The following is a 27,217-nucleotide window of genomic DNA, read 5'->3' as shown; positions in this document are numbered from 1 at the left end:
TTTACTTTTAAAATCTAACCTCCATATCTACAGTATAAGCATATTTACCTACTTCAGCAGTGAGTGAGAAATTTGGTCGGTCAGGCTTTTAGATAACATCTTATTTGATATAATTTTATTATTTAATTAATTTTCTTATTATAAACATGATTCTTATTCTCTATTTTCTTGTTGAGTATAGTCCTTCAGAGCAAGCATTGTGTCAGAAGATTCTGCGAAATCTCTTGTCACCTTTAATTCACGATACGTGTAAAGTTATCAAACTGTGTGCGCTGTTGGCAAATACTGTAGGGGGTTTAGATGGATTAACAATACAGAGGACGTCTCTCCCTAAAATAGATTTTAAAAAATATAAAATGATTAATGATAGCAATTAAATCAGACTTAATAGTTGAATTTGTTACTTTTCTTTTTATTTACTGTATGGACAGTCATACTGTATTATACTTTGTCTATGTTATTTATTCAATTAAATTCAATTTTATTTGTATAGCGCTTTTAACGATTTACATCATCACAAAGCAGCTTTACACAATCAAAAGAATTAAGTTTGTATGAAATGTGAATGTGTATGAATCAAAATGATATGATTGTCCCTGATTGTCCCTGATGAGCAAGCCTAGGACGACGGTGACAGTGGCAAGGAAAAACTCCCTGAGATGGTAAAAGGAAGAAACCTTGAGAGGAACCAGACTCAACAGGGAACCCATCCTCATCTGGGTGAAAACAGATAGCAGGGATTGATGTGCATAATAATATGCGAGACTGGAAGTTCAGTATAAGAGGAGATGTGTAAGATTAAAGTCCAGTTTGTTCCTGGAGGCTCAGGTAGACTGTGAAAAATTTCAGTCCTGAACTATTGAGCGACTGAAGTCACAGGTCCTCAGAGAACAGCTGTCTGCATCAGTCGAGGACAGGACCACCTTCATGGGAAAGTGGAACCAACCCCAGTCACCACACGCATTCCAGGCAGACCACACAATATATTTATCTCTTTATATATTCTCTAATTATGACTTGAATGAATTCGCTCACATCAGAGCACACTGGCGTGCTGGAAAAGCCAGCGTTTATCTAGCAAGTAGCCTATATATTTGTGTTTGTTGTTTTTCTGGGGGTGGGGGTTATGTCTGCATTTTCATCCATAAATCGCAGGCATTTATCATCCTTTTGATCAAAACGCTGCCTTATGTTAAGTAAAAGAAAATTAATTTTAGATTTTAGATTTAGGTGTATTACGAAGTGAAGACCTGTTGTTCAGTTGTTCCCTAGACGGTGTATCTGCACGGAGTGATTGTGTGTGTGTGTGTGTATATATATATATATATATATATATATATATATATATATATATATATACACTGTATGTATAGTTAATTTATGTCTTCTGATGATGTCGACACATTTTTATGTTTTAAATAAGATATGTTGGCATATCCATGAATCAGGACTTTTGCATAGTTAACACTATTAAATAGCCTACTATCAGGAAATTTACTTAATTTCAAGACCATTTAAATCGAGGCATTGCCATGTCTTTCATTGTTTTGTCCCTGTCAAGACATTATAAAAACTATATAAGAAACTTTTAAAGCACGATTTTGGCCATCCCAGTTCATCATTATGAAAATAATATGAAGCACATATACACACATTCATCAAAAAAGTAATCCAAGTACTTTACTCGCTACTTACAAAGTAAAACGTTACACCCAACACTGATCTTAAATAAGCCATATTGGTTTCAAGTCAAAAGTAAAATTGACGAAAGACTGCGAAGCCCCCGTAAACATGACCCTAACCAGCCACGGGCTGGCTTTAACAATTGGTGATTGTTTTTATATTTTTGTGTTTTTTTTCATATCTTTAAATGTTAAAATAAAACATGACTTTCAGAGTATATAATTTGTCTTGTCATCTGTTTACAGCGTTGGCTAATTTTGTGATTGAGACCCATGTGTTACATTGAAATAATTTTTATTAGTAGTAGTAAGCCAGGCTTTAGTAACCTTGAATAAATCACAATATAAGCCCTTTCTTTCGTGCATACGCTCTCTCTTGCTCTCTCTCTCTCACACACACACACATACACGCACACACAAATAACACATTAAATCGCGTAAAACCAAATGAAACTAGGGCTAAAAATATAGGCAGAAAAACTACAGTAGTATCCCTGTCCTGCGATAACAGTGCTGCAAGGTGCTGTTTTATGTCTTCACTCACACCAGAAAGTTTAGCATGAGTCCCGGTTTGACTTGAACACCCCTCATAAAACACAGCTTTCCTCTCTCTTGTGTGACTAACACAAATAACAGGAATGCCACTGACCTGAGGATGAGGCCTCTTTTCACTGTCGTTTTCATCTTCTCCACCAAATGCTGAACATTGTTCTAAAAATAACAACCGATTAGCCACTGATTAACCACAGATTAACAACCGTTTAATCCCCACGGTGGTACACTATGCATAACATACAGCTTTCCTCTCTCTTGTGTTGTCAGCCGTTACAATTTTATAAATATGTCCCCTCCATTTCTTCCCATCACTTTTGACCCCTCCCCCTTTCCTCTGTCATCTCCTCACTCTTTCTCTCTCTCTGATTTTGATTCTCTCTTTCTCTTCTTCTCTCCCTGACTACCTCATTCTTGCTCACCATCTCTGGCTCTTACCTGCAGGTCGTGGATCTGGAACGGCTCTTCGTAGATGTAAGCAGCATCAGCTCCTGCAGAGAGGCCTGCCATGGTTGCCAGATATCCACAGTATCCCCCCATCGTCTCGATGATAAATACCCTGCGCTTAGTCCCTGCTGCTGACTGCTTTATCCTGTCACATGTCTGACACACACAAACATAAAATATTACATTCTAATACCTGTGTATGTGTGCACTGTAAAAAATCCAACTAGATAAATGTTGAATGAATTAATACCGTATTGTTGGCCTAACTTTTTACAGTGGTATTTGTTAAGACAACAGGCAAAACTGTTGTATGAGCCACTGAACACTGCGGATATGTTGTTTGGTTATTGATGTGTAAATTTATATATAATTGCGGTCAATATATTCTTAGTTTGTATAGTGCAAGCCAAATTGTTTAACATGTTCTTTTATTCTGAAATATTAAAAACATGCAGTGTTTATTTTATGACAGCATGTGGCGCTGTTTTAGAATTATCCGGCATGCGTAAAGAAGAGTTTTAGTTTTTGTTAAAACAAGTGCTTGCCAAGTGTGGCTCGATATAAGTTTTTGACCGTCCTCGTGGAGCTTGAAACGTGACATGTGTAATCATTTGGAGCAGAAAAGATTTAATGTTTGTTTTAGATGCTAATCTGTACTGGACCGAGCTTCATTTGGAAACAAAAGATAAATCTCCAAAAAATAAAACTCAAGTTGACCCAATAATTTAACACTTGAGATGCAATCACATGATTTATAAGACCGCTATATAAGGCCTTTTTTTTTTTACAGTGTGTGTTTCTCACAGCTGTGATAGTATTGAGAGCTGTATCCGCTCCAATACTGAAGTCCGATCCAGGAACGTTATTGGACACAGTGGCGGGAATAATGACGAGTGGAATACACAACTCCTCATACTTCTCTCTTCCACTCACAATCTCTAACCCTCCAATGAACGCCTGAGAGGGAGAGAGAAGGAAACAGACAGATACAAATGAAAAGATAGAACAGGTAAGACAGACACACATCTTGTTGTAAGGTTTTAATTCATTTTTGCTCTTTGTTCAGTGTTTTTTCTCACCTCAAATCCCCCAATAATAATCAGAGCATGAATATTAAACTTAGCAATGTTCAGACTGATTTCCTGCAGCAGACCAGTTGGCAATGTCCTAAACACACACACACACACACACACACACACACACACACACACACACAGTATGTTAACATTTGTAAACTCAATGTTGATTTTAATTCTACTGATGTTTGGGTTAAATTCACATTGATTCATAACAATCTATTTAATGTGGAGGTGGAGCTACAGATCACCCCAGTTTGTGATGTCAATGTTTCAACTGGACATATTTACCAGCCTAGCATGCTACACTAGTGCTCACTTAGTTCATGCTAGCATTTAACCAAGTCAGGTCAGCTTTTATTTTAACCATATACAGTTTAGTACACAGTGACATGAAACAATGTTCCTCCGGGACAAAGGCTACATTTTGCCAGGCCACAGTTGTAAAATAGAAAATCTGTCTTGCCTGGTTAAATAAAGGTAAAAAACAAAACAAAAAAAAAACATCCAGTACAACATAAATTAACAACATAATTTAACAGGATTAACTAGCTAACTAAGAAACCCAATGTGCTGACTAGGTAAGACAAACTAAATCGACACACATACATTACAAAAGACATGCATTCACAAAAACTATCTAAATACAGTGGAACCTTGGATTACGAGCATCATTTGTCCTGGAAGCAGGCTCATATTGCAAAACACTCATAAATCAAAGCAATTTTCCCATAAGAAATAATAGAAACTCAAATTATTTGTTCGACAACCCAAAAAATATATATACATAAAAATAATTCATACAAAATATAAAGTACAAATTAAACAAATTAACCTGCATTTACCTTTAAAAAAAGGAAAAAATAAATCTCGACAGATACGTGTTTCTGTTTATACGCGCAGGTGCTGTGTATGTGTGTGTGTTTGTGTATGTGTGTAAAGCTAAAATAAGAGGAGAAACTTACTTTCAGCCCCTCAGCCTATCATTAGGTGTGTACGTTATATTTTGGCTATGCTGGTTCAAACACACACTAAAGGCGAGAGAGAGAGAAAAAACGAGAGAGAAAGAGTGTGTGAACTGCCACGGTGTCAAATTACGCGTGGGCACACACATAACACACATAACGACAGGCTGAGGGAAAAAATAGATTTTTAACCTCTAATGAGACTTTCTTTTGCTTCACACGTGCGCACACGTGTGTTATAAGAAACAGTACACGTGCGCTGTACACACACGCTTACAAACACAAAAAAAAGTTTTACACAAACACCCGTGGTCACAGTGTTATAGTAAACAGTACACACGTGCACGGTTGTTGATTATAGCAGTAAGAGATGCGCACTAAGACCCAGCAGGGAAGACGATTACTCACAATTCCGCAGAACAAAAAAAAAAAAAAACGTTGGTTCATTTGTTATCTTGTGACGCTCGTCGTCAAAACAAGAAGCGCATGCGTGATACAGTAGGTGGATAACCGGTATGTTACTTTTACCGTCGCAGCGCATGGCGACAGCATTTGGGTTTGTGCGTTTGCTGGCTTTTACCACTGAGTGACGCTATATAACTATAGATTGATGCCTCAGGCATCAGTTCGTTCTCTTCAGGATTAATGAGCCGCAGCTCGTCTAGAGCCGCACGTAGTTGCAGATAAAATCAAGTGAAATATTGTAATTAAACGAATTCATAATCACAGCAGTAACATTACAGTACAAGTTTATAATTAAAATTTAATTTAATATTTTTAGGATTGAATTTAAGCAACGTAAACGTTAACAGACTGAGCCTTTAGATTTTATTAGTAATTATAAAAGCTACACGTGTAGGGTTTGGGTCATCTTATATTTTGTGTTCTTTAAATTTGTAGTAGATTTATTAACTGAAATAAATTAAACTAAATGACCATAAAATTAAAACATTGTCAGATTAATGTGCAAAAACTATATAGTAAAACTATATAAGCTACACAGCCTTTATAAGACACTTCTTTTTATTTAGGTGCACTAACAATGACGAAAAAACTTTATGATTTTGTTAAAAAAAAGAAAGTAAACAGGGTTCTGTATTGTTTTCAGGGAACTTGAGCGCGTCAGAAAATTAACCGAAACTCCGTGTATACTCGCCTCACAGGCGTGAAAAATATATACTTATAGAAAGCGAAATATCTGCTTTTATATAAGCTAATAAAAAACACATTATTAGGTTATGTAATTCGTATGAAAAGTGAATTGTAGGCACGTCCACTGCTGCGGAGACGACGAAATGGAAGAGATAGAAAGTTTCCTCATCATAACATGTCTTGTATTGTTTATAATCACTCTATACACAACCCGTGATTTTTATGCTATTTTAGAGTTGGAAAATACAAACGGAATCTTTTTATAATTTTTTTTTCATTTTTTATAAAATATTAACTTTCAATATTTTATAAAAATATCAAAGAAAATGATTGTGTATAGAGTGATTACAACCAATACAATTTATGTTATGATACGGAAAATCTCAATTTCTTTTTAAAGCACACACAGTAACACTAAAAGAACAATATCAAAGGACAAATAAGAATAAGAGCCCCTGATTATACGGCATAAATATTATTAAATGTTACAACAAAATTCCTCCGCGTGCTGAAAAACTTTATGCATGCGGTTGAGCGCTAATTAGACTTTGTAGGATTAAAGAGGAGGAGATAAACAACAATAGCCTACGTTTAGAAAAACTGTTTTATTTAGACTATATAAAATAATCCTGCATCTATTTTTAGGCATCACAATGACGAAAAAACTTAATGATTTTGTAAAATAATTAAAGCAAACACTATTCTGTATTGTTTTACGGTGAACTAGATAAATACATAAATAAAAAATATTAATTTTAATAATTTACTTTATTTATATGATTTTTAAAAAAATAAATAAATCATATAAATAAAGTAAATTATTAAAATGGTCAGAGTCAGTCTCCTTGCTGTTTTTCTACCAACGCATTTTTTTACTTTATGCGTGCAGCTGAGCACTGATTAGGCTACGTAGGAGGTTAAAGACGAGGATCACGATATGTCACGGCGTGAGCCTGTGATGGGCGTGCGCCCAAATCTACTATTGCTCCTCGCTCACTCCGTAGGCTCCCTAGATAGGCGGCAGGTATGTAAAGGGACGGAGCCACCTATTCGGGCCGGCTGGTGATAATTAACGTTAGGATCTTGAGCCCTTCATTATAAAAGCAATGCGCAGAGTTGAGTCCGGGAAGTACGTGATGCGGTGGAGCAGGACAGAGTGGCATGCGAGTGGGGGCGATGTGACACGGCCCAGGGACTTTAAACAGGACACTGGAATTCCGCCCTTTGATCCTCGCGCTCCCGCAGCGCCTTCACTCTGTGCAGACGAGCTGCCTCCTCGTTCTGCCACCCTGCCCACCGCCACCTTTCGCTAGCTGTGTGCCCGCATGCCAGCATGGCACAGCCCCTGGATCTGCACGTGCACTTCATCCCTTTCCCTTGCTTTCTGTCCTCCCTCCTTTAATCCTTTCTTTCCCTATTTTACCTAAATAAATTATCCTTTTTCCCGTAAGACCTAGCCTCGTTATTGTTATCTCACAGGCTTATTATTAGTGGTGCTTGCAAAGCATCACTATTGTTATCTTACAGGCTTATTTTTTTTTTCTCTTCTTATTCTTCTTATTCCGTACAAAAGTTTGGCGAGTAACTAGTCCCGCACCGTTTGTCGTAGACCCATGAGTGAGGGGTCAAATCATGCGGCTCATACGGGAATGGGGTGCTATGACTTTTCTAAAGGGTGGGCGGTTAATTGCCCCGGCCCCAAAAAATTCTATTGACTTAACATTGAGACCAACTTTGACAGATTGTAGGGCAGAGAGGGAATTTTCTAGAAACGTGAAATTTACCACATTTGAAGAGGTTTGCAGCCTGTGTCAGAAAACCCCATGCACAAGGGTATAAGTTTTACCCCCGGGGCAAGAGAGGTCCCCAAAGTTGCCTCATTGACTTATAATGGGGATTTTGGCGAATAACTAGTCCCACACCGTTCATCACAGACCCATGAATGAGGTGTCAAACCGTGCAGAATATTCAGGAATAGTTTTCTATGACTTTTCTAATAGGGTGGGCGGTTAATTGCCCCCGCAGGCAATTAACCACCTAACATTGATGACAACTTTGACTGAGTCCTGCACCATTTGTTGTAGACCTATGAATGAGGTGTCAAACCGTGCGGCGTATTCAGGAATACGGTGCTATGACTTTTTTAAAGGGCAAGTGGTTAATTGCCCCAGCAAAGGGCAATTAACATACGATGGTAAATTCCATAGTAATTTTAAAATTCAATTTAACCGTGGAACCCACTGTTGTAGAGACATGGGGGAGGCCCTATTTAACTCAGTCTTTTGCATCCCCAGGTCAAGACCTTGTGATATCCCTGGACAACAACCAAATCACTCCTTCAGCCACCGCCCGCAATCTTAGGGTAACCATGGACAATCATTTGTCATTTTCCCCACACATCACTAACTTTACTCGCTCTTGTCGATTTCTTCTTTACAATATCAGAAGAATTCGCGCATTTCTTACTTCACAGGCTACTCAGGTGCTTGTTCAGTCCCTTGTTATTTCAAGACTGGACTACTGCAACTCACTCCTGGCAGGCCTGCCTCTGTCCACGATTCGTCCTCTGCAACTGATCCAGAATGCAGCAGCACGTCTCGTTTTTAACCATTCTAAGTTCTCCCACACCACCCCACGCCTCCGCTCCCTGCACTGGCTTCCTGTAGCTGCCCGCATCAAGTTAAAAACACTGATGCTTGCCTACAAAGCTAAAAATGGCCCAGCACCCACTTAACTCTCTGCTCTGATCACACCACGCACTGCACCACGTTCCCTCCGATCCTCCAGCACTGCTCGCCTCATCCCACCATCTCTCAGGGATCGAGGGCGGCATTCATCCAGGCTCTTTTCTGTTCTAGCACCTAGGTGGTGGAATGAACTTCCTCTTGATGTTCGTACATCAAAGACTTTGACTATCTTCAAACGACGACTTAAGACGCATCTGTTTCTCCAGTACTTGGACTAACCATTGTGAAAGTGAGTTGCGTGTGCAGCTTTTTGATCAAAAGGCTGATAAACCCGCGCGCAGATATAAGCACATTTATCGACAAAACTACAGACATGAAATAAAACAAATAAAAATATGTGCTACTCGCTGAATACAACGCAACAGCACGCAGAATCCCTGGGTTTTGACTGCGTTTTCTCCATTTATTAGTAGTACTAGTAGGTTTCTGTAAACACATCGTTGTATTTATGCTGGGTGAAAAATTCTGTGTTATTTTGGGTACTTTAATCACACTGTTGGGTTGCTGTTGCTATGAATACTAAAAGTGCTGCACGATTAAACTCAATGCAAAAAATGGAAAAAAAAAAAGTATTTTCTCCCTTTTCTCAGTAAACCCATGGGTGAACACCATGATTTCATTAATTAATTAAATAAATTAAACACGAATATATATAAGTGGCATTTTTAATTAAAATCCAACATTTTAATGGTCAGTGATTGCTGCATGGGCGTCAACTTAACGATCTGTAATATTCCATTGTCATTCATATTGCCGTTGTTTTGGAGCCCTTTACTGAAGCATTCTCTAGTTAGTAAGTAAGTAAGCAAATACAAGATAAAAGAATAAATAGCTTTAAACGGTACTTTAGCGTAGTAAAAATACCCTAGCATAAGTTAATACACACACACACACACACACACACACACATATATATTCGTGTTTAAATAAATTCTTTACATTAAAATGGTTAGTAATTGGTGCAGACATTCACACTATTTTCGGGGAAGGGAGGGTCCTAAGCTATAAAAGAAATTCAATTAAACAACTGTAGGCATTTGCAGTTCCTATTAGTAGCAACAGATATGGAGGCAAAGACGTTTTCTTCCACAATAAAACCCCTTTAGGGCCCAAGAGTCTCTTAACCTCTTCCACTCTTGCTATCACTCTCTGCACATTGGCATCTACATGTGGGCTGGCTTTACTCTCCTTATATTAGTCTTTTTAATTCACTAAGCACATTCATACCTACAATTCCACCCAATCCTTTCATCTCCTTTGCATCTGGGTTGGATTCTGTGAGCACAAAAACACACTTCCCCATAAGCAGACTCCCCATGCACTCTACATCCGCCTGTAAGCACCCAAGAACTGGAATGTCTATCCCATTTGCAGCAGTAAGACGCACCCAGTTAGCAGACGACAACAGTCTACCCTTGTCTCCGAAATGAGACTCTGAGATAGTAGTGACTTCCGAGGCCGTGTCTAGCAAGCACCTAGTGGGTACTCCTGCTATCCTTACCTCCATAGTCAAACAGTCACAAAACGTTTCTTAGTATTTGGGAAACTTCCCCTGACTTCAAATCAGCCGTATGACTCCGGACCACAGATGGCCCACTGGGGTTTACAGTGTCACTCGATGAAGCCCCTCTTGACACCTCAGTCGTATATATATATATATATATGCCCGTATAGTCTCACCAGGTGCTTGTTTACGATCATTTAAGCCTTTTAACCTAGTGCCAATAGGGACCTTGTCTCCATAGGTTTCCTGTATCCCTATCTGTGAACATGAATTTTACCGTATCTTTAGCTTCTCCCTTCAAGTGCTGTTTAATCAGCTCCACCTGGTCTTCGTTTGGCACTTTCATCACATGGAATGCTGATTTCATGGAAAGAATCACGCCTCCATCTCCAGGCTTGGTGATACCAGTGAAGTCAGTGAGTTTGTGATCCCTGATGTAAATTGTTGCTGGGGGGGGGACCGAACGGAGGCTTGCTGCTCTATTACAGCCCTTGCCAATGACAGAGCTTCTCTCTGCTCCGTTCTGGCACGATCTAGAGCTAACCTTTTTTGCATCTCAGCAAATGCCTCCTTCAACTCTTCCAGTTCTGCCATTTTCCTTTATTAATTTTTATTTTTTTCTCACAGACCTGGGACAGAATACTCGGTGCAACGCCAACAAGATTAGGCTAAGTATGATCCTGTTCGTGATGCCAATTTTATGTAGCGGTATAATTTCATTACAGTGTAGGGGTAAGACTATGTACTGTGATATATCTTGGACGACTCCAACCACTAGTACATTTAATTCCTGTACTTATGTTACTTAAGTATGTTTTTATCTGCCTTGCTGCGTGTGCTTTACCTTTTGTAAACACGACTGATGATTGAACCTCTGGACTCAACATACACAGTAGCCCACAGAGTAAGAAGTCAAACCTTCCTACCCCTATCAGCCCACAAGACAGGAGGAATGCCCCTACAAGATAACAGACTTTACAATTTATTATTTGAAATGGAACAGTAATTTTAAAGGTGCAAAAGAAAACTCTAAAATGTCACTAAGCATAAAAATGAAAATGTTCAGTTTCAAGCATTGAACTGTAATTGAATAAATAAAATAAATTTCACTTAAATAACCTGGCAGTTCAAGTCTCTTTGTAATTCCCACAACAGTTCAAAACAAGGAACCAATTTTTACAAAAACTCAAATGACATTAAGTTAACCAAATAGTTTGAAGCCAATGTTTACATCTCGCTTTGCAGATTTTTAATATAATAACCAACATACCTGGTAAGAGTCATGACTCAATATAGCATTTTACCTGACCGCAGAACTGGGATGGTGCTGAAATGTCCATATATGGCAGGGTAACTAATAGAAAACGTCTCTCAAAAACAAGAAAGAACAGTTATAACAAAAAAATCCAGCAAAAAGAGAAATCGCTGTCCAAGCGAATAATTCCGCACAAGGACAGTTGCAGTCCAAAGCAAGCCCCAGTTCAGAAAGTCTGTTCCAGAGTCCTTCCTTTGGAGATGACAAAAACAAAAAATATATATTTTTAACAGAGTCTTAAAGCAAAAAAACTCTGTTACACGTCCAAAAGGTCTACCATAAAATCATTGGAGCAAAAAGGAGAAAAATAAGTCCCTCAGCAAGGGCGTAAGACCCCAAAAAAAACCCAGATCCGTCAGAATCTACAATGTCGTTCGCATTTGTACGGCAGCAGCAACTTGTCAAAACAGCATGTGGAGAACTTTCTTGAAGCAACAGCTGCAAGTCCACTTCTCTTTTTTTTAGTAGCGCGGAGATACTGACTGAATAGTTTCACAAGTGTCAACTGTAATAAAGCGCAAACTCACTCTTTCAGCAAACGCAGTGAGCGATGCCCCTTTCGTATCAAGTTGGTGTTCAGCTCGGTCAAACAGCAATTTTCACCCCTTTAATAAAGCCGCAGCCCCTCAAGCTCAGTCCAGCTCCTTGTCAGCTCACCTCGATACTCTCTTACTGCAGTTCCTGTACAAAAATGAGTCATAAAAATCGCTGTCTTACTTCTCTCGCCACTATGACACTCTCCGTTGCTTCCGTTTTTTCCCGCGCCGCTCGAACACACACAAAACTGTCGCTCCTTCTCCGCCTCGTCCCTTTTCCGCCCTGCCTGACGTTGCTTCCGGACTCAGTTTCTTTTTTTAAAAAAACCTTTCAACATAAAAGTACTTGAATACTTCCACATGTAGATGTCTTCAATAGAGGGGAGAGAGACCTTGATGATCTTCTCTGCTGTCCTTACTATCCGTTGTAGGGTCTTGCGGTCCAATATGGCACAATTTCCAAACCAGACAGTGATGCAGCCAATAGTTCCTCTATAAAAGGTGGTAAGGGTCGGTGGTGGACTTTCTTGTGTAGGGAGCTGGTGTTGATGGACCAGCTGAGGTCCTTCTCTAGGTGGACACCCAGGAATTTGGTGCTTTTGACGATTCTCACAGAGAAGCCGTTGATGCTCAGCGGAGAATGATCGCATTGTGTCCCTCTAAAGTCAACAACCATCTCCTTTGTCTTGTCAACATTCAGAGACAGGTTGTTCTCTTTACACTAGTCCATTAGCCTCTGCACTTTCTCTCTGTACGCTGACTCGTTGTTCTTGCTAATGAGACCCACAACGGTTGTGTCATCAGCGAACTTAATGATGTGATTCGAACTGTGTGTTGCTACACACTCGTGAGTCAGCAGTCCAAACAGCAGGGGACTGAGCATACAGCCTTGTGGGGCCCCAGTGCTCAGTGTGGTGATGAGAATATAGAGAATAAGAATCATATTTATAATAAGATAATTAATTAAATATTAAAATTATATCAAGTAAGAACTTTATCTAAAAGCCAGACCGACCAAATTTCTCATTCACTGCTGAAGTAGTTAAACATGCTTATACTGTAGATACATAGGTTACATTTTAAAAGTACAATTGCAAGTAAAATACAAATATGTTGGCATATTCACAAATTAGGTAATTCGCATAGTAAACAAATTCAAATTCAAATTTTATTTGTTACATACACAGTCATACACAGTATGATATGCAGTTGAACACTATCAGATAGCCTACTATCAGGAAATTAAATTAATTTCAAGACCATTTAAACCGAGGCATTGCCCTGTCTTTCACTGTTTTGTCTCTGTTAAGACATTACAAAAACTATATAAAAAAATTACTATTAATTTTAAAGCACGAATTTGGGCATCTCATTTCATTGCAAGTCACGGCATGCCCCGCCAAATTGTGGCATCTCACGGGAACAAACTTGCATTCTTAATGGCCACATCTGTACATTTAAGCATTTGGCCCACACCCTTATCCAGAGAGACTTACATTTTTATCTCATTATACTGTATAGGGTAAAGGGCAAAGGGCCTCGCTCAAAGTGGTAACTTGGTGTTCAAGGGATTTGAACCTGGGACCTTACCAACCGTAGTCAAATGCCTTAACTACTGAGCTATCCCTGACCGATAATGCAGGTTGTCATGGCAACAGTAAATTTGAATTAATTTGATTCAGTCACATTTAATAATTATTAGCTTCCTCAACTCATGCTGGCTTTGGGATTAACGGTTGGTAGTTGCCATGGTGACAGAGTAACTATACTCCCACGTGTAAATAAACGAATGAGCATGTTGCTTATATCCTGGTAATGTGACTTGTCTGAGGTGTTTGTTCACCTCTTAGTTCCCAGATTTGAACCACCATGTCCAGTCCAGTCGCCAACAGTAGACCAGGTGATGGGCTCGATCTGTACACACACACAAAGAGAGATACACACAGGGAGATGGAGAAAGAGTTAAATGAGTGTGGAGTTCTCTTTAACTTTAACCATTAATTGTAATTGAGATTAGTCCTAGCAAATGTTCAAGCTTGAAAAATTTAGGAAGCATGGAACACACACAGGAAATGGGGGAGGCAAAAAAAAAAAGATGACATTTTTAAATGTGTGAGAGTGCCCTCTGGTGGTCTGGGTGTATTGTCTGTGGTTAAGATAACGACTTCTCTTTCTGAAGGTCATTAAATTACAGGTTTAAACCTAACACGTGTAATATGCAAAGTTGTAAAGCACTAGAGAGTAACAATGTTTCAACTGGACATATTCAAGCTTACAGCTTTCTCTCTGGCTGTTACAGAATACTGACATTGGATCTTTCCACTGATGTTACAGAGACACATTTACTAGATTACACACACTGTATAGTTTGTTTAGTATTAGACTGCACTGCATTTAATAGTAAACTGCACTGTACAGAGATGGCTCACCAACCATGCCAATTTCCGCGGTCTTCGCACTTCTGCAGAAGGGGAGGCAGCCTATCTAGTGAACTTCTGTGTGAATGAGGAGCGATATTAGATTCGGGCGCACGCCCATCACAGGCGCACGCCGTGACAATCTATATATCCAGTGTGAGGACAGTAAGCAATGTGTGTGTGTGTGTGTGTGTGTGTGTGTGTGCAGCAGCATTTAGTGTTGGTGTGTTGTGCTTTAGGACAATCATATTTTAGCACCAGTGAGCTGAGAAAACTGGTGTAAATCTGTGGTGAAAAAGCGTTCAGTTGGCAACCAGAGTACCACTGCTGTGTGTGTGTGTGTGTGTGTGTGTGCTGCACAATAAGGGAAGTAGAAAACTTCTGTTTTCTTATTAGAGGTGACCTAAAACACTGTAGCTGATAAACATCACATAATTGTTTAAAACTGCTTTGTGACAATAAGCATTATTAAAAGCTCTATACAAATAAGATACAATTTAATTGAGTGGAATTGAAACATCATTCAGCACATGATCAGTGTAACCCCGAGGCTGGGTTCAGTGTGAGCGCGAGTGTGAGGAGCAGCACTGTGGCTGTGTCCGGTTTCAGGCTGTAACAGATAATCATGTGGGACAGGAATAGATCGGCTGGTCGTTAATGTTTATTATGGATGTAAAGTTGCGCTGAGGGAGCGTAAATGATGTTATACTCATGTTTTATTTGAAGTGCTAGTAAGAATATTAAATTATTTTTTTTATTTATCAGAATTTAAAATGATAAACACTTTAAGTGCACTTCAGTGCAAACCTTGAACATCTTCAAATCTTTAAATATTTTAAAAGCTAATTATTACTCTGTTCCATCCATCTGTCTGTTTAAGGACCTTTGTAGTCCACACACACACACACACACACACTCCTTTACACACTACAGGTAATTTGAGAATGCCAATTAGCCTAATTTGCATCTCTTTGTACTGTGAAAGAAAACCAGGGAACTCTTAAACCTGTAACATTATTAGACTGAAGGGGCGTAACTCATTACTGTACTTAGACCAGAGAGAACTTACACACACTCCCGTAGCTCTAAGCAGCAGCAGCACACTGCTCCATTCGGCCCGGCCCACTCAACCCACTCCGTATTCTGTGTGTGTGTGTGTGTGTGTGTGTGTGTGTGTGTGTGTGTGTGTGTGTGTGTGTGTGTTTGAGAAAGATCACCTTTCCCTCAGCGAGTCCCTCAAACCCGTCATGTACAGCCAGCATCTGATGTCCCTTTAGGATGCCGGTCCTGACTGCGGAGCGTACGGCTGCGTTCATCCCGGCACACGGAGCACCGACGTTCACCAGACCCACGTTTATATTACTCTACATACATGGGGGGGCAAAAATTATTATGATGTATTATAATGATGAGTAATATAAATCATACAGATGTCGCACTGACACTGTGTGTGTTTGTGTGTGTTTGCGTGTGTGTGTGAATACTAAGAAGGTAGATGTACCTTCACCTCAGAAGGATTCACATGAGCAAGCAGCTTATACGTTTTCCAGTTATTTTCAAAACTCCTGTAGAACAAGAACAGCACAATATATTCAGGAAAAGAGAGAGACAAAAGGACAGAAAGATAGAGACAGAAGGACAGAGAGAGAGACAGGATGACGGAGTGGGGAAAAGAGAGAGATAGAGACAGGAGGACAGAGAAAGAGAGAGACAGGACGACAGAGAGAGACACAGAAGGACAGAGAGAAGGCGACATCTGTCAGCTGTTTTTTTTACAGGTTGATATTAAACCTCCCCTTTATCTCTAAGATTCTGGAAAAGATAGCGGAGCAGCCATGTTCATATCTACATAGAAATAGCATACATGAACTGTATCAGTCAGGATTTAGGCCTTATCACAGCACAGAGACAGCACTCGTTAAAGTAGTAAATGTTCTCCTATTGGCCTCTGATCAGGGTTGCGTCGCTATACTTGTTTTACTCGACCTCAGTGCAGCTTATGACACCACTGATCATAATATTCTTCTTCACAGATTAAAAAATGTAGTATGAATTAAGGAAACAGGCCTCCCCTGGCTCAGATCCTATTTGACTGATCATTATGAGTTTGTGGATTTAAATGGTGATTATTCTGCATGTTACCTGAAAAGGCTACACTCGATGCTGCGTGAAAACTAGTGCTGTCAAAATTAGTGCGTTAACGCATGCGATTAATTTGAAAATTAACGCAATTTTTTTTTATTAAAAAAAAAATAAAATTAACGCAATTAACGCGGTTGCAGTTTTTTTTATTTCCTGTTGTGGCCGACGTGTGTTCAACGTGCAAAGAAGTATGGATAAGACCAAGGAAGGACTTTTAGACGGAAGGTTTCAGTATAAAACTCTGCCGGATGGTTCTGTGGATAAAACAAAAGTAATCTGTACATTTTGCAAAGCCAAATTTAAATACCAGAGAAGTAATTCGTCTTTGACATATCACTTAAAAGCAAAACACCCCACCAAAACAATCTCTACAGGGCCTCGCCAATGTAAATTGCATTGATTGTTTTGAAATTCAAATGACACAAATGGCACATACCTGTGTTTTTATTTCTGTAATAAATATGGCTTTCAAGCCAACAGTTAATTTGGAGAATATTGAAGGTTTATTGCAGGTATGTTGTTTACATGAGAAAATCTGTGTTACAAGTTAAACAAAAATTCCAATAAACAATCATATTTTAATTTAAATAGTTTCATTGTCTTGAGTTTACATTAATTATTTACATTTAAATATGCAAAAAGTTTCTGTCTTTTAATTGTGATTAATCGCGATTAATTGCAAAAAATTGTGCGATTAATTAGTTAATTTTTTTAAATCAATTGACAGCACTAGTGAAAACGCTATGGGAAACATCTTGTCATGTTGCCGGTTGTGAAGACTGACCTTGTTGTGTATGCGTGTGTGTTTAAACAAGCAAAATAAGAAAGTGTTTAACTCACCGATATGACAGAGTTTTAATTGAGATATCCCTCCGTGTCTAATAAACACATATCGGAGGGTGATCTCTACACTTTACTGCTTCGAATAAAGTGCTCGTGCGCGCCCCGCATTCCTTGAGAAGCACCGGGCCGTGGCGCATTTCTGGGCCTTAAAACGCGTGTATCCAGCAGAGCTGTGAGAGACGGATTTAAAACTCCTATCTCTCACTTCCTCGTTGGATCGGGAAATCCCTCTGTCTGCTCGCAAGCGCGCGCTGCACTTCTTGTGAATGGGCAAGGATAAACATCCTCTCTCGCTCCGCGGAGATGGAAATAGCACCCAAGCACTACAAAAAAAAAAAAAACATTAGACGGCAGGTTCTGTCGGGTGGCCGGGGGGGCAGAGCCTCAACAACGCTCTCTCCCTTTTTCTTAGCAATCTCTCTCCTGGGACATCATCCTCCCTGCAAAGCTAATACTTCCTTTCAAGCGGTGTAGACTTTCATCTTCCCTGGAGGGAAAAGCATTTTTAGGCAGCAGGTCAGGTTGGTGCTCCATTGCACACCATGACGGTTTTGCAGGTCTACCAGGCTGACCTGCTAAGAGACTTGAGTACTGGCAGGGCTCTTCAAGATAGGGCGTTCTGGAATTACGCCGGGCCACAGACTTATGGCTTGAATCTCAACGGCATCAAGCATAGGATCGCGCATTCTTCCTTGATGCCACTATTTCACCTTCCGGCCTGTTTGGCGATGTCGCTAACTTGTTCGCCACTAGGTTTATGAGGCGAAGTTATGGTATATTGTCTTCTTCACAAAAAAGCCATGAGGTTCATGTGCCCAGGACCATGGGGAGAGGCACGCAGAATTCCTTTCGAGAATGAAGTTCAATTTATTTATTTGTATAGCGCTTTTAACTATTTACATCATCACAAAGCAGTCTATGTAAAAAATGGCACCCCAGGAGGTCGGTGTCTTTGCTCCGCCACCACTGGTGTTTCGGGCAACACCAGTCTCCAATAAAGTGTTAGCTCTTTGGTTTTTCCTGCCATGTTTCAGGATGCCGAACATCTAACATTGCCCCCCCGTTTAACCAAGCCACCGAGACTTTTGCCCCTTTCAGAGAAACTGGCAGTGTGGAAACTACTGCCAAGAATATCTCCTTGGGTACTAAGCACTGTAGAGAGAAACTACAGGATGCAGTTCTCACATCACCCTCCGTGTTTCAACGACGTGGTCTCCACTTCCGTGAAACCGGAAAGTGCGCATCTGCTGACAGAAGTTGCTGGGGAATGGGGCCATGGAACATGTTCCCCTACCAGACAGTGAGTCAGGCTACTACAGTCGGTATTTCTTGGTTCCCAAGAGGAACGGGAAGCTACGTCCAATTTTTTTTTTTACGTCCGATTTTCGCGGGCTGTTCCGCTATCTAAAATAAATAAATACAGCCTAAAAATGTTGATTGTCAAAGTGATTGCTCTCAAATCCTACCAAGCGATTGATTTGGGACAATCGATTGAAGGACACTTACTTCATATAGAAATATTGCCACAACACAGGAGGTTCCTAAGGTCGCTTTCGGTGGCGAAATCATCAGTATCGGGTCCTTCCATTTGGTCTAGCTCTCTCACCCGCACATATATGAAATGCATGGATGTAGTTCTGGCTCTTACGACTCCAGCGCATCCGTATTTGAATTACATAGACGACTGGCTGGCCCAGTCTTAGTACTGTAGCTAGCGCTTTGACATCAGCATGTCATCCTAGCTCATCTTTGTTTCTTAAGATTGAGACCCAACGCCATAAAAAACGTGCTCTTTCCTGTTCAGAGGACAACATATTGGGTGTCACATGGGATTCGATCGTAAGCGGGCACAGCTGTCTCCCGCTCGTGTTGAATCCATTCTTAACACCCTCAAGGAAATCAAGCTAGACCGGTAAGTGACCATCACTTTCATAGACCTTAGCTCTTATGGCAGCTGTATCCACGGTGACACCTTTGGACCTTCTGCACATGAGAGCATTTTAGTTGTGGCTGAGAACCAGGGGATTTCACTCTAGGGCCAATCCCTTCCTATGTGGTTCAGACCCCGGTTTCTGACTTTGGGTCCCACTCTAAGTTCGTCTTGTCGTCGCAGATGCTAACGACAGACGCTTCCCTCATGGGCTGGGGTGCGGTCTTTAATGACCGTCCAGCCCAAGGGAGCTGGAGAGGCCATCTTCTCGCGCGGCACATCAATTGCCTCGAAATGATGGCTCTATTTCTGGCCCTAAAGCACTTCCTCCAGCAGTTGAGAGGCTACCATGTCCTAGTGCGAGTGGACAACACTATGGCAGTCTCATATATTAATCGCCAGGGCGGACGGTGCTTGCGCCGCTAAATAGCTAGCGCACCAGGTCCCTGTCCCTCAGGGCGAATTACATTCCAGGGCATATGAATGTGGGAGCAGTTGTTCTGTCCAGTCAATCTCTGACACACGGGGAATGGAAACCCCACCCCAAAATAGTCAGTCAATCTTGGAGAGATTTCAGGTAGAAGAGGTGGACCTCTTTGCCTCGCAAGATCAGCAAATGTCCCCTTTACTACTTTCTGACTCTTCCAGCTACCCCGGGTCTGGACCCCGTGGCCCGTACATGGCCCTGGTTACGCCTTTATGCGCTTTTCCTGATAGCTCTGCTCCCGGGAGTCAACGGCTCACCATGGGTGATTCCGATGAGGTGGGATCTTCTGTCTCAGGCGCAGGGGACGATATTTCATCCCCGGCCCGAGTTTTGGAACCCTTACGTTCAGTCCCTGAATGGGACCAACTAAGTCAAGCTGGTCTTTCAGCCAGCCTAATTAAGACTATTCTAAGTGCTAGGGCTCCCTCCCCTAGAAGAGCTTATGCCTTCAAATGGAATGTATTTGAAAGCTGGTGCAGGACGAAGCAGGTGGACCCCGTCCACTGCCGAAATGTTTCAGTGCTGGAGTCTCTGCAGGAAAAATTGTCCTCGGGCTTGTGCCCTAATACCCTCAGGACGTACGTAACTGCTATTTCAGCCTGTCACGTCCTGATTGGTGGGGTTACTGTGACACGGTCCCTTTTGTGGGTTTTATCTATCATGCTCGATAAGCCAATTGACACCCTTTGTTTTTTGAACCACTAGAGTCAGCGCCTCAGGTTTCTGACCTTTAGGATGGTTTTTCTAATGGCCGTTACCTCTCTGAGAGGATTGGAGATCTGTCAGTCTTCCCATCCTGCCTAGACTTTGCCTCTGGGCTAGTCAGGGCCATTTTGCATCCTCACAGAATTATCTTTCAAAAGTTCCATTCTCAACATGCACCCTATTGTTTTTGAAGCCTTCTGTCCTCCGCCTTTTACAGTTTCGGAGCAGGAGAGACTTACTGTGTCCAGTACGTGCTCTTCAGATTTACGTCCACCGCATCAGCCAGTGGCATAAGTCAGAGCAGCTTTTACATGTGTTGGGGCCGCAACCGGGGGGGGCGGCCGCCACTACACTGGGTGATAGATGCTACTGCCCTCTCCTATGAGGCACGTGGGCTCACTTCACCTCTAGGAACCAGGGCTCATTTAACCAGGGGGATCGCCTCATCTACTGCACTAGCAGGAGGTATTCCCCTGCAGCAAGTGTGTGACGCGTGGTCCTTTCCGCACACATTTGTTAGATTTTATAATCTGGATGTTCATGCCACTCCGGGCTCACAGGTCCTCGAGTCAGCTTCCCAGATATAGTTCTGAGACCTTCTCGGCCTTGTGCGCACACGCTACACAACCTTGGGGTCCAGACACTTGCAGTGCGGCGGCGTTGGTATTTTCGTTCCCATAGCGTTTTCACGCAGCATCGAGTGTAGCCTTTGAAAGGGAACATCTCAGGTTGCTGTAACCCTGTTCCCTGAAAAGGCGGGAACGAGATGCTGCGTCCCAATGCCGCACTGCCTACGTGACCGGACGTCCGTTCAGACAAATCAATCTGAGGAATGTTTCCGGTTCACTCCTATTTATAACCTGCAGGTGCGTCACATCAGATGACGTCACCCGACCGAGGTTATATAAGCCAAAATTTGGCGTGTTTGATACACTCATGCTTCACAACCGGCAACATGACAAGATGTTTTTCATAGCGTTTTCACGCAGCATCTCGTTCCCGCCTTTTCAGGAAACAGGGTTACAGCAAAGTAACCCGAGACGTTCTCCAGAGGAGTTTGGTGTTCCACAGGGTTCGTTTTTAGGCCCACTCCTTTTTCTCTTTACAAGCTTCCTCTGGGCAACATAATTTGTAAGCATGGTATTAGTCTTTTATTGTTATGATTATGACACACACTTATACGTCTCAGCAAAACCAGATTAAAAAAAGAAACAACTTACTAAAGTTGAGCAATGTGTGAAGGACATAAGAGACTAGATGCTAATTCACTTCCTTCTGCTTAATCCTGATAATACAGAAGTTCTAGTCATAGGACCACATGCAGCTAGAAGCAAGCTTTTTGATCACACTGTAACTTTAAATGGCCTTTCTGTTCCATCAAATGCAACAGTGAAAGACCTCGGTGTGATTATTAATTCCAGCCTTTCATTTGAAGCTTATGTAGATAATATTACCAGGATAGCATTCTTTCACCTCAAAAATATTGCCAGGATAAAAAATTTATTGTCGCTAAACTATGCAGAAATACTAGTTCATGCTTTTATCACCTCTAGTTTGGACTATTGTAGCGCCTTATTGTCTGGTTGTTCAACTAAGTGCATAAACAAGCTTCAGTTAATCCAGAATGCAGCAGCGAGTCCTCACTAGAACCAGAAGGTATGAGCACATCACCCCTATCTTATCCTCACTGCATTGGCTTTCTGTAAAATTTCACATAGATTTTAAAATACTGCTTTTGATGTATAAAGCATTAAAGGGTCTCTAAGTGAATTTCTGGTATCTTACGATCTGCCACGCCTACTTCGATCGAATGATGCAGCCTGGGGCCTCCAAATGGCATAGTACTCGCCCTATCATCCAGAGGTTGTGAGTTCAATTTCTGGGTGACGCTGTAACCTTTCGCAGCCGGAGGTCTAGGGAGGGCTGATTGGTCAAGATTGGTCTGATCTGGATGAAAGGTACTTAGTGCTTCCACATTAATCACAGCTAATTTACAGCCAATCGGGGGCATCTGTGAGCTCATGCAAGTGGAAGGAGCGGATAACACTGTCCCCCGAGTGTGTTATGCTGCCCCCAAGTTCAGAGGAAACACGTAATAGTCTTTGGCCCTTTGGCAGACACAGTCTTAGTGTTTAAGTCTATTCAATTCAATTTTATTTGTATAGCGCTTTTAGCAATTTTCATTGCCGCAAAGCAGCTTTACACAGTCAAAAGAATTATTTAAGTTTGTATGAAATGTGAATTTGTATGAATTAAAATGGTCAGTTTGTCCCTGGTGAGCAAGCCGAGGGTTACAGTGGCAAGGAAAAACTCCCTGAGATGGTAATAGTAAGAAACCTTGAGAGGAACCAGACTCAACAGGGAACCCATCCTCATTTGGGTGGAACAGAAAGCAGTAAATGATCTGCATTTATACAGTGTGATAGGTGGCAGGCAGTTCAGCTATAATAGCTACTGTTAACTGATGTTAATATGGAGTCCAGGTAGTTATTGAAGACCCAGGTAGACTTGTAGAAAGTTCCAGTCCTGAACTATCGGACTGTCAAGTCCCCAGAGAAACAGTTGTCAACAACAGTCAAGGCCAGAACCATCTTGTAGGTAGAGAGAATCATCCCCAGACACCAGACGCATCCCAGAGAGACACACGGGGCATCCATGTGACAAGATCTCCAACCAGAAGCGGGGCACCAGGATGGGTCAGACAGGTGCACAGGACAGAGGGAGTCTGGATCACTGGCAGCTCAGGAACGACATGTGTAGCTTGACAGAGAGAGAGAGAGAAAGAGTGAAAGGGGGAGACAGGGGGAAAGAGGAGAGATGGCAGTTAGGTATGGTCACAGTCACACAATGTATAATGTAAATGTATATTAACTGTAGAGTGCAAGCAGAGACTCCGGCAGGACTAACTATGACAGCATAACTAAAAGGGAGGAGCCAGAAGGAAACACAAACATGAGGGGGAACTGAGATGTAAAGCAAACAATTACCTCACCGTCAGCAAACGTGAGTGATCAATGAGAATGAGGAAGACAGCATCTAAACATACCAGTTCACCATAATACTCTACATCCATGAGTCCCCCAGGTCTGCTCCTTTACCTAAGGCAAATCTATTTATGAAAATGCTTGGCTAAATGAATAGGTTTTTAGCCTGGACTTAAACACTGAGACTGTGTTTAAGTCCCAAACACTATTTGGAGGACTACTGTATTCCATAATTTTGGGGCTTTGTAAGAAAAAGCTCTGCCCCCAGCTGTATTTTTCATAATACGCGGTACTGACAAGCAGCCTGCATCCTTTGATCGAAGTAGGCGTGGCGGTTCATAAGACATTAGCAGTTCGCTCAGGTACTGCGGCGCGAGACCATTTACTGCTTTATATGTCAAGAGTAGGATTTTAAAATCAATGCGAAATTTCACAGGGAGCCAATGCAGTGAAGATAAGATAGGGGTGATGTGCTCATATCTTCTGGCTCATATCGCTGCTGCATTCTGGACTAGCTGAAGCTTATTTATGCATCTAGCTGAACAACCAGACAGTAAGGCATTACAATAGTCCAACCTAGAGGTGATAAAAGCATGAACTAGTTTTTCTGCATCGTTTAGCGACAATTCTTATCTTGGCAATATTTCTGAAGTGAAGGAATGCTATCCTGGTAATATTATCTACATAAGATTCAAATGAAAGGCTGGAATCTATAATTACACCAAGGTCTTTCACTGTTACACTTAATGGAACAGAAAGGCCATCTAAATTTACGGTGTGATCTAAAATTTTACTCCTAGCTGTATGCGGTCCTATGACTAGAACTTCTGTTTTATCCGGATTAAGCAGAAGGAAGTTAATTAGCATCCAGTTTTTTATGTCCTGCACACATTGCTCAACTTTATTAAGCTGTTTTTTCTCATCAGGTTTTGCTGAGACATATAACTGTGTGTCGTCAGCATAACAATGAAAACTAATACCATGCTTATGGATTTTGTTGCCCAGAGAAGGCATGTAACGGGAAAAAAGCAGTGGACCTAAAACTGAACCCTGCGGAACGCCAAACTCCACTAGAGAACATGCAGAATAATCACCATTTAAGTCTACATACTGATAACGATGGGTCAGATAGGATCTGAGCCAGGAGAGGGCTGTACCCTTAATTCCTACTACATTTTCTAATCTGTGAAGAAGAATAGCATGATCAATGGTGTCAAAAGTTGCACTGAGGTCGATTAATACAAGCATAGTTACACAACCCTGATCAGAGGCCAATAGGATGTCACTTACTACTTTAACGAGTGCTGTCTCTGTACTGTGATGAGGCCTAAATCCTGACTGATACAGTTCATGTAAGCTATTACTATGTAGATATGAGCATAGCTGCTCCGCCACTATGTTTTCCAGAATCTTAGAGATAAAGGGGATGTTTGATATTGGCCTGTAATTGGGCAGCTGACAGGGGTCGAGGTCAGGTTTCTTAATTATTGGTTTAATAACTGCTAATTTAAAAGATTTTGGAACATAACCAATGCTGAGTGAAGAATTAATTATTCTTAACAGGGGTTCTGTCATTGCTGGTACTATCTGTTTAAGAAAATGTGTCGGTACAGGATCTAATATACAGGTTGGTGAATTTGCAGAAGAGATGAGTGGAATTAGTTCATTCTCTTTAAGGGAAGTAAAGTATTCTAGGTTCTGATCTGACATGGCTAGATTAACATCTGCATTAATTACATTGTTCGGTTTCAAAACCTCAATTTTATGCCTAATAAAAAGTTCGTAAAGTCCTCACTATTGCATGATGTTGTAGAGATTTCTGCAGTGGTCTTATTTCTGCTTAATTTGGCTACAGCATTAAATAAAAATCTAGGATTATTTTTGTTATTTTCTATAAGAGTGGAGAGATATGTTGATCTAGCTATACTAAGAGCTTTTCTATAGTTCAGGATGCTCTCCTTCCATGCTATTTGAAATACTAACAATTTAGTTTGACCCCATTTACGTTCTAATTTCCGAGCGGTCTGTTTTAAAGTGCGCGTGTGATCGTTATACCAGGGAGCAAGTTTCTTATCTCTAATAATTTTTCTTTTGACTGGAGCTACATTATCTAAGGTACAGCGAAATGTCGACTCTAAATATTCAGTCGCCTGATCGAGTTCTGTGGGGTCAGACGGTTATCTAATCGAAGTTGGGAACTCTGGGAGATTACTGATAAAACTTTGTTTGGTAGTTGATGTAAATGTACGTTTCATACGGTAGTGCGGCGCTGTGCGTACATTATTACTGTGACACACTTGAATTGAGACAAGATAGTGATCTGAGATAACTTCAGATAGTGGAATTGTGAATAAATTTCTTATACTTAATCCGAATAATATCGAATTAAATCTAAAGTGTGACCTGCTTTATGAGTGGGTCCTACTACACACTGATTTACTCCTACCGAGTCCAGTAGGGACATAAATGCTGTTCTCAAAAGGGTCTTCTGGATTTTCAAAATGAATATTAAAATCTCCAGCAATTAACTTAGTCTACAGAAACTACTAGGTTTGAGGTGAAATCTGCAAATTCACTAAGAAATTCAGAGTACGGCCCTGGAGGTCTGTAAATGACAATTATTGGAATCGACTGAGCTGACTTAATATACTTAAATACACTTATGTTACTACAAAGAATTTCAAATAAATAAAATTTGTGTCCGTGTTTTTGTACAATAGTCAAATTATCATTGTGAATAACTGCGACGCCTCCTCCTCTACCAGTTAACCGAGGCTGGTGTATGTAGCTGTATCCAGGAGGACTAGCTTCATTTAGAGCTACATACTCGTCCTGTTTAATCCAGCTTTCTGTTAAACAGAGTATATCAAACTCCTGATCTGTGATAATTTAATTAACTATAACTGCTTTAGATGCGAGAGATCTAATATTTAACAGTCCTAGCTTCAGATCAGAGGTGCCGGCTACGCATTCAGTATGATCTGAGTTTTTGGTCTTTATGTTAATTAAATTACTAAAACAGACTTTCTGAGTCTTTCTAAATTTGTTTTTAGCTCGGGGAACAGACACAGTCTCAATATGATGAACCCTAAGTGACGACTCTATGCAGCTAGCAGACGGTTGGTTTAGCCTGTCTGTCTGCTCCCTGGCCTGGGCTCTGGATTGTCACTGGTTAACTAGGCCTCTTCTGAGACTATGAGCAATACTGCAAGAAATGAGAGCAGCACCTTCCTGAGTGAGATGGACACCGTCCCGCCCTAACAGGCCAGTTTTGCCCTCAAAGGTCTTCCAATTATCAATAAAGCCCACGTTGTTTTCAGAGCACCACCTGGACATCCAGCGGTTCAGCGACCAAAACATGCTGTAAGCTATGTCGCCACGTCTCATTGGGATGGGACCAGAGCATATTACGTCATTGGACATCGCCTTCACTAATTTAAACACCTCTATAAAGTTATTCTCACTAACCTCTGACTGACGAGGCGTATATCATTAGCTCCAGCATGTACCACTATCTTGGAGAACCTGTGCTGTCCTAGAGCCCTAAGATTACCTGCTATGTCCGGTGCTCTGGCTCCCAGGATACACCAACCACTGCCGCTGGTGCCCTTAAAGGCCTAGCTAATTTCACATGTCTCAGTATAGAGTCTCCTATAACGAGAGCTCTTTCAGGTTTCTCAGTGGGTGCATCACTGAGGAGAGCAAACTTGTTGGACACGTGAAGCGCAGAAGA

The 27,217-nt window shown here is 41.1% G+C and overlaps 1 protein-coding gene across 2 annotated transcripts in view; it reads right to left on the bottom strand.

Annotated features, from left to right (window-relative positions):
- The window catches only part of pfkmb (phosphofructokinase, muscle b), an 82,290-nt gene that overhangs the window by 33,538 nt on the left and 21,535 nt on the right, over positions 1-27,217 (bottom strand). For both annotated transcript variants that reach the window (XM_053497691.1, XM_053497692.1), the window contains exons 12-18: positions 15,895-15,958; positions 15,611-15,757; positions 13,820-13,890; positions 3,761-3,848; positions 3,486-3,638; positions 2,673-2,837; positions 2,332-2,393 (exon numbers count right to left, since the gene is read on the bottom strand). In XM_053497691.1, the coding sequence (XP_053353666.1) occupies positions 2,332-2,393; positions 2,673-2,837; positions 3,486-3,638; positions 3,761-3,848; positions 13,820-13,890; positions 15,611-15,757; positions 15,895-15,958 (750 nt within the window). The remainder of the gene's footprint in view (positions 1-2,331; positions 2,394-2,672; positions 2,838-3,485; positions 3,639-3,760; positions 3,849-13,819; positions 13,891-15,610; positions 15,758-15,894; positions 15,959-27,217) is intronic.

This window comes from Clarias gariepinus, chromosome 6 (assembly GCF_024256425.1).
Source record: "Clarias gariepinus isolate MV-2021 ecotype Netherlands chromosome 6, CGAR_prim_01v2, whole genome shotgun sequence".
NCBI classification, from domain to species: Eukaryota; Metazoa; Chordata; class Actinopteri; order Siluriformes; family Clariidae; genus Clarias; species Clarias gariepinus.
Note: the sequence above shows the minus strand (reverse complement) of the source record. Positions and strands in the feature narration are given on the sequence as shown.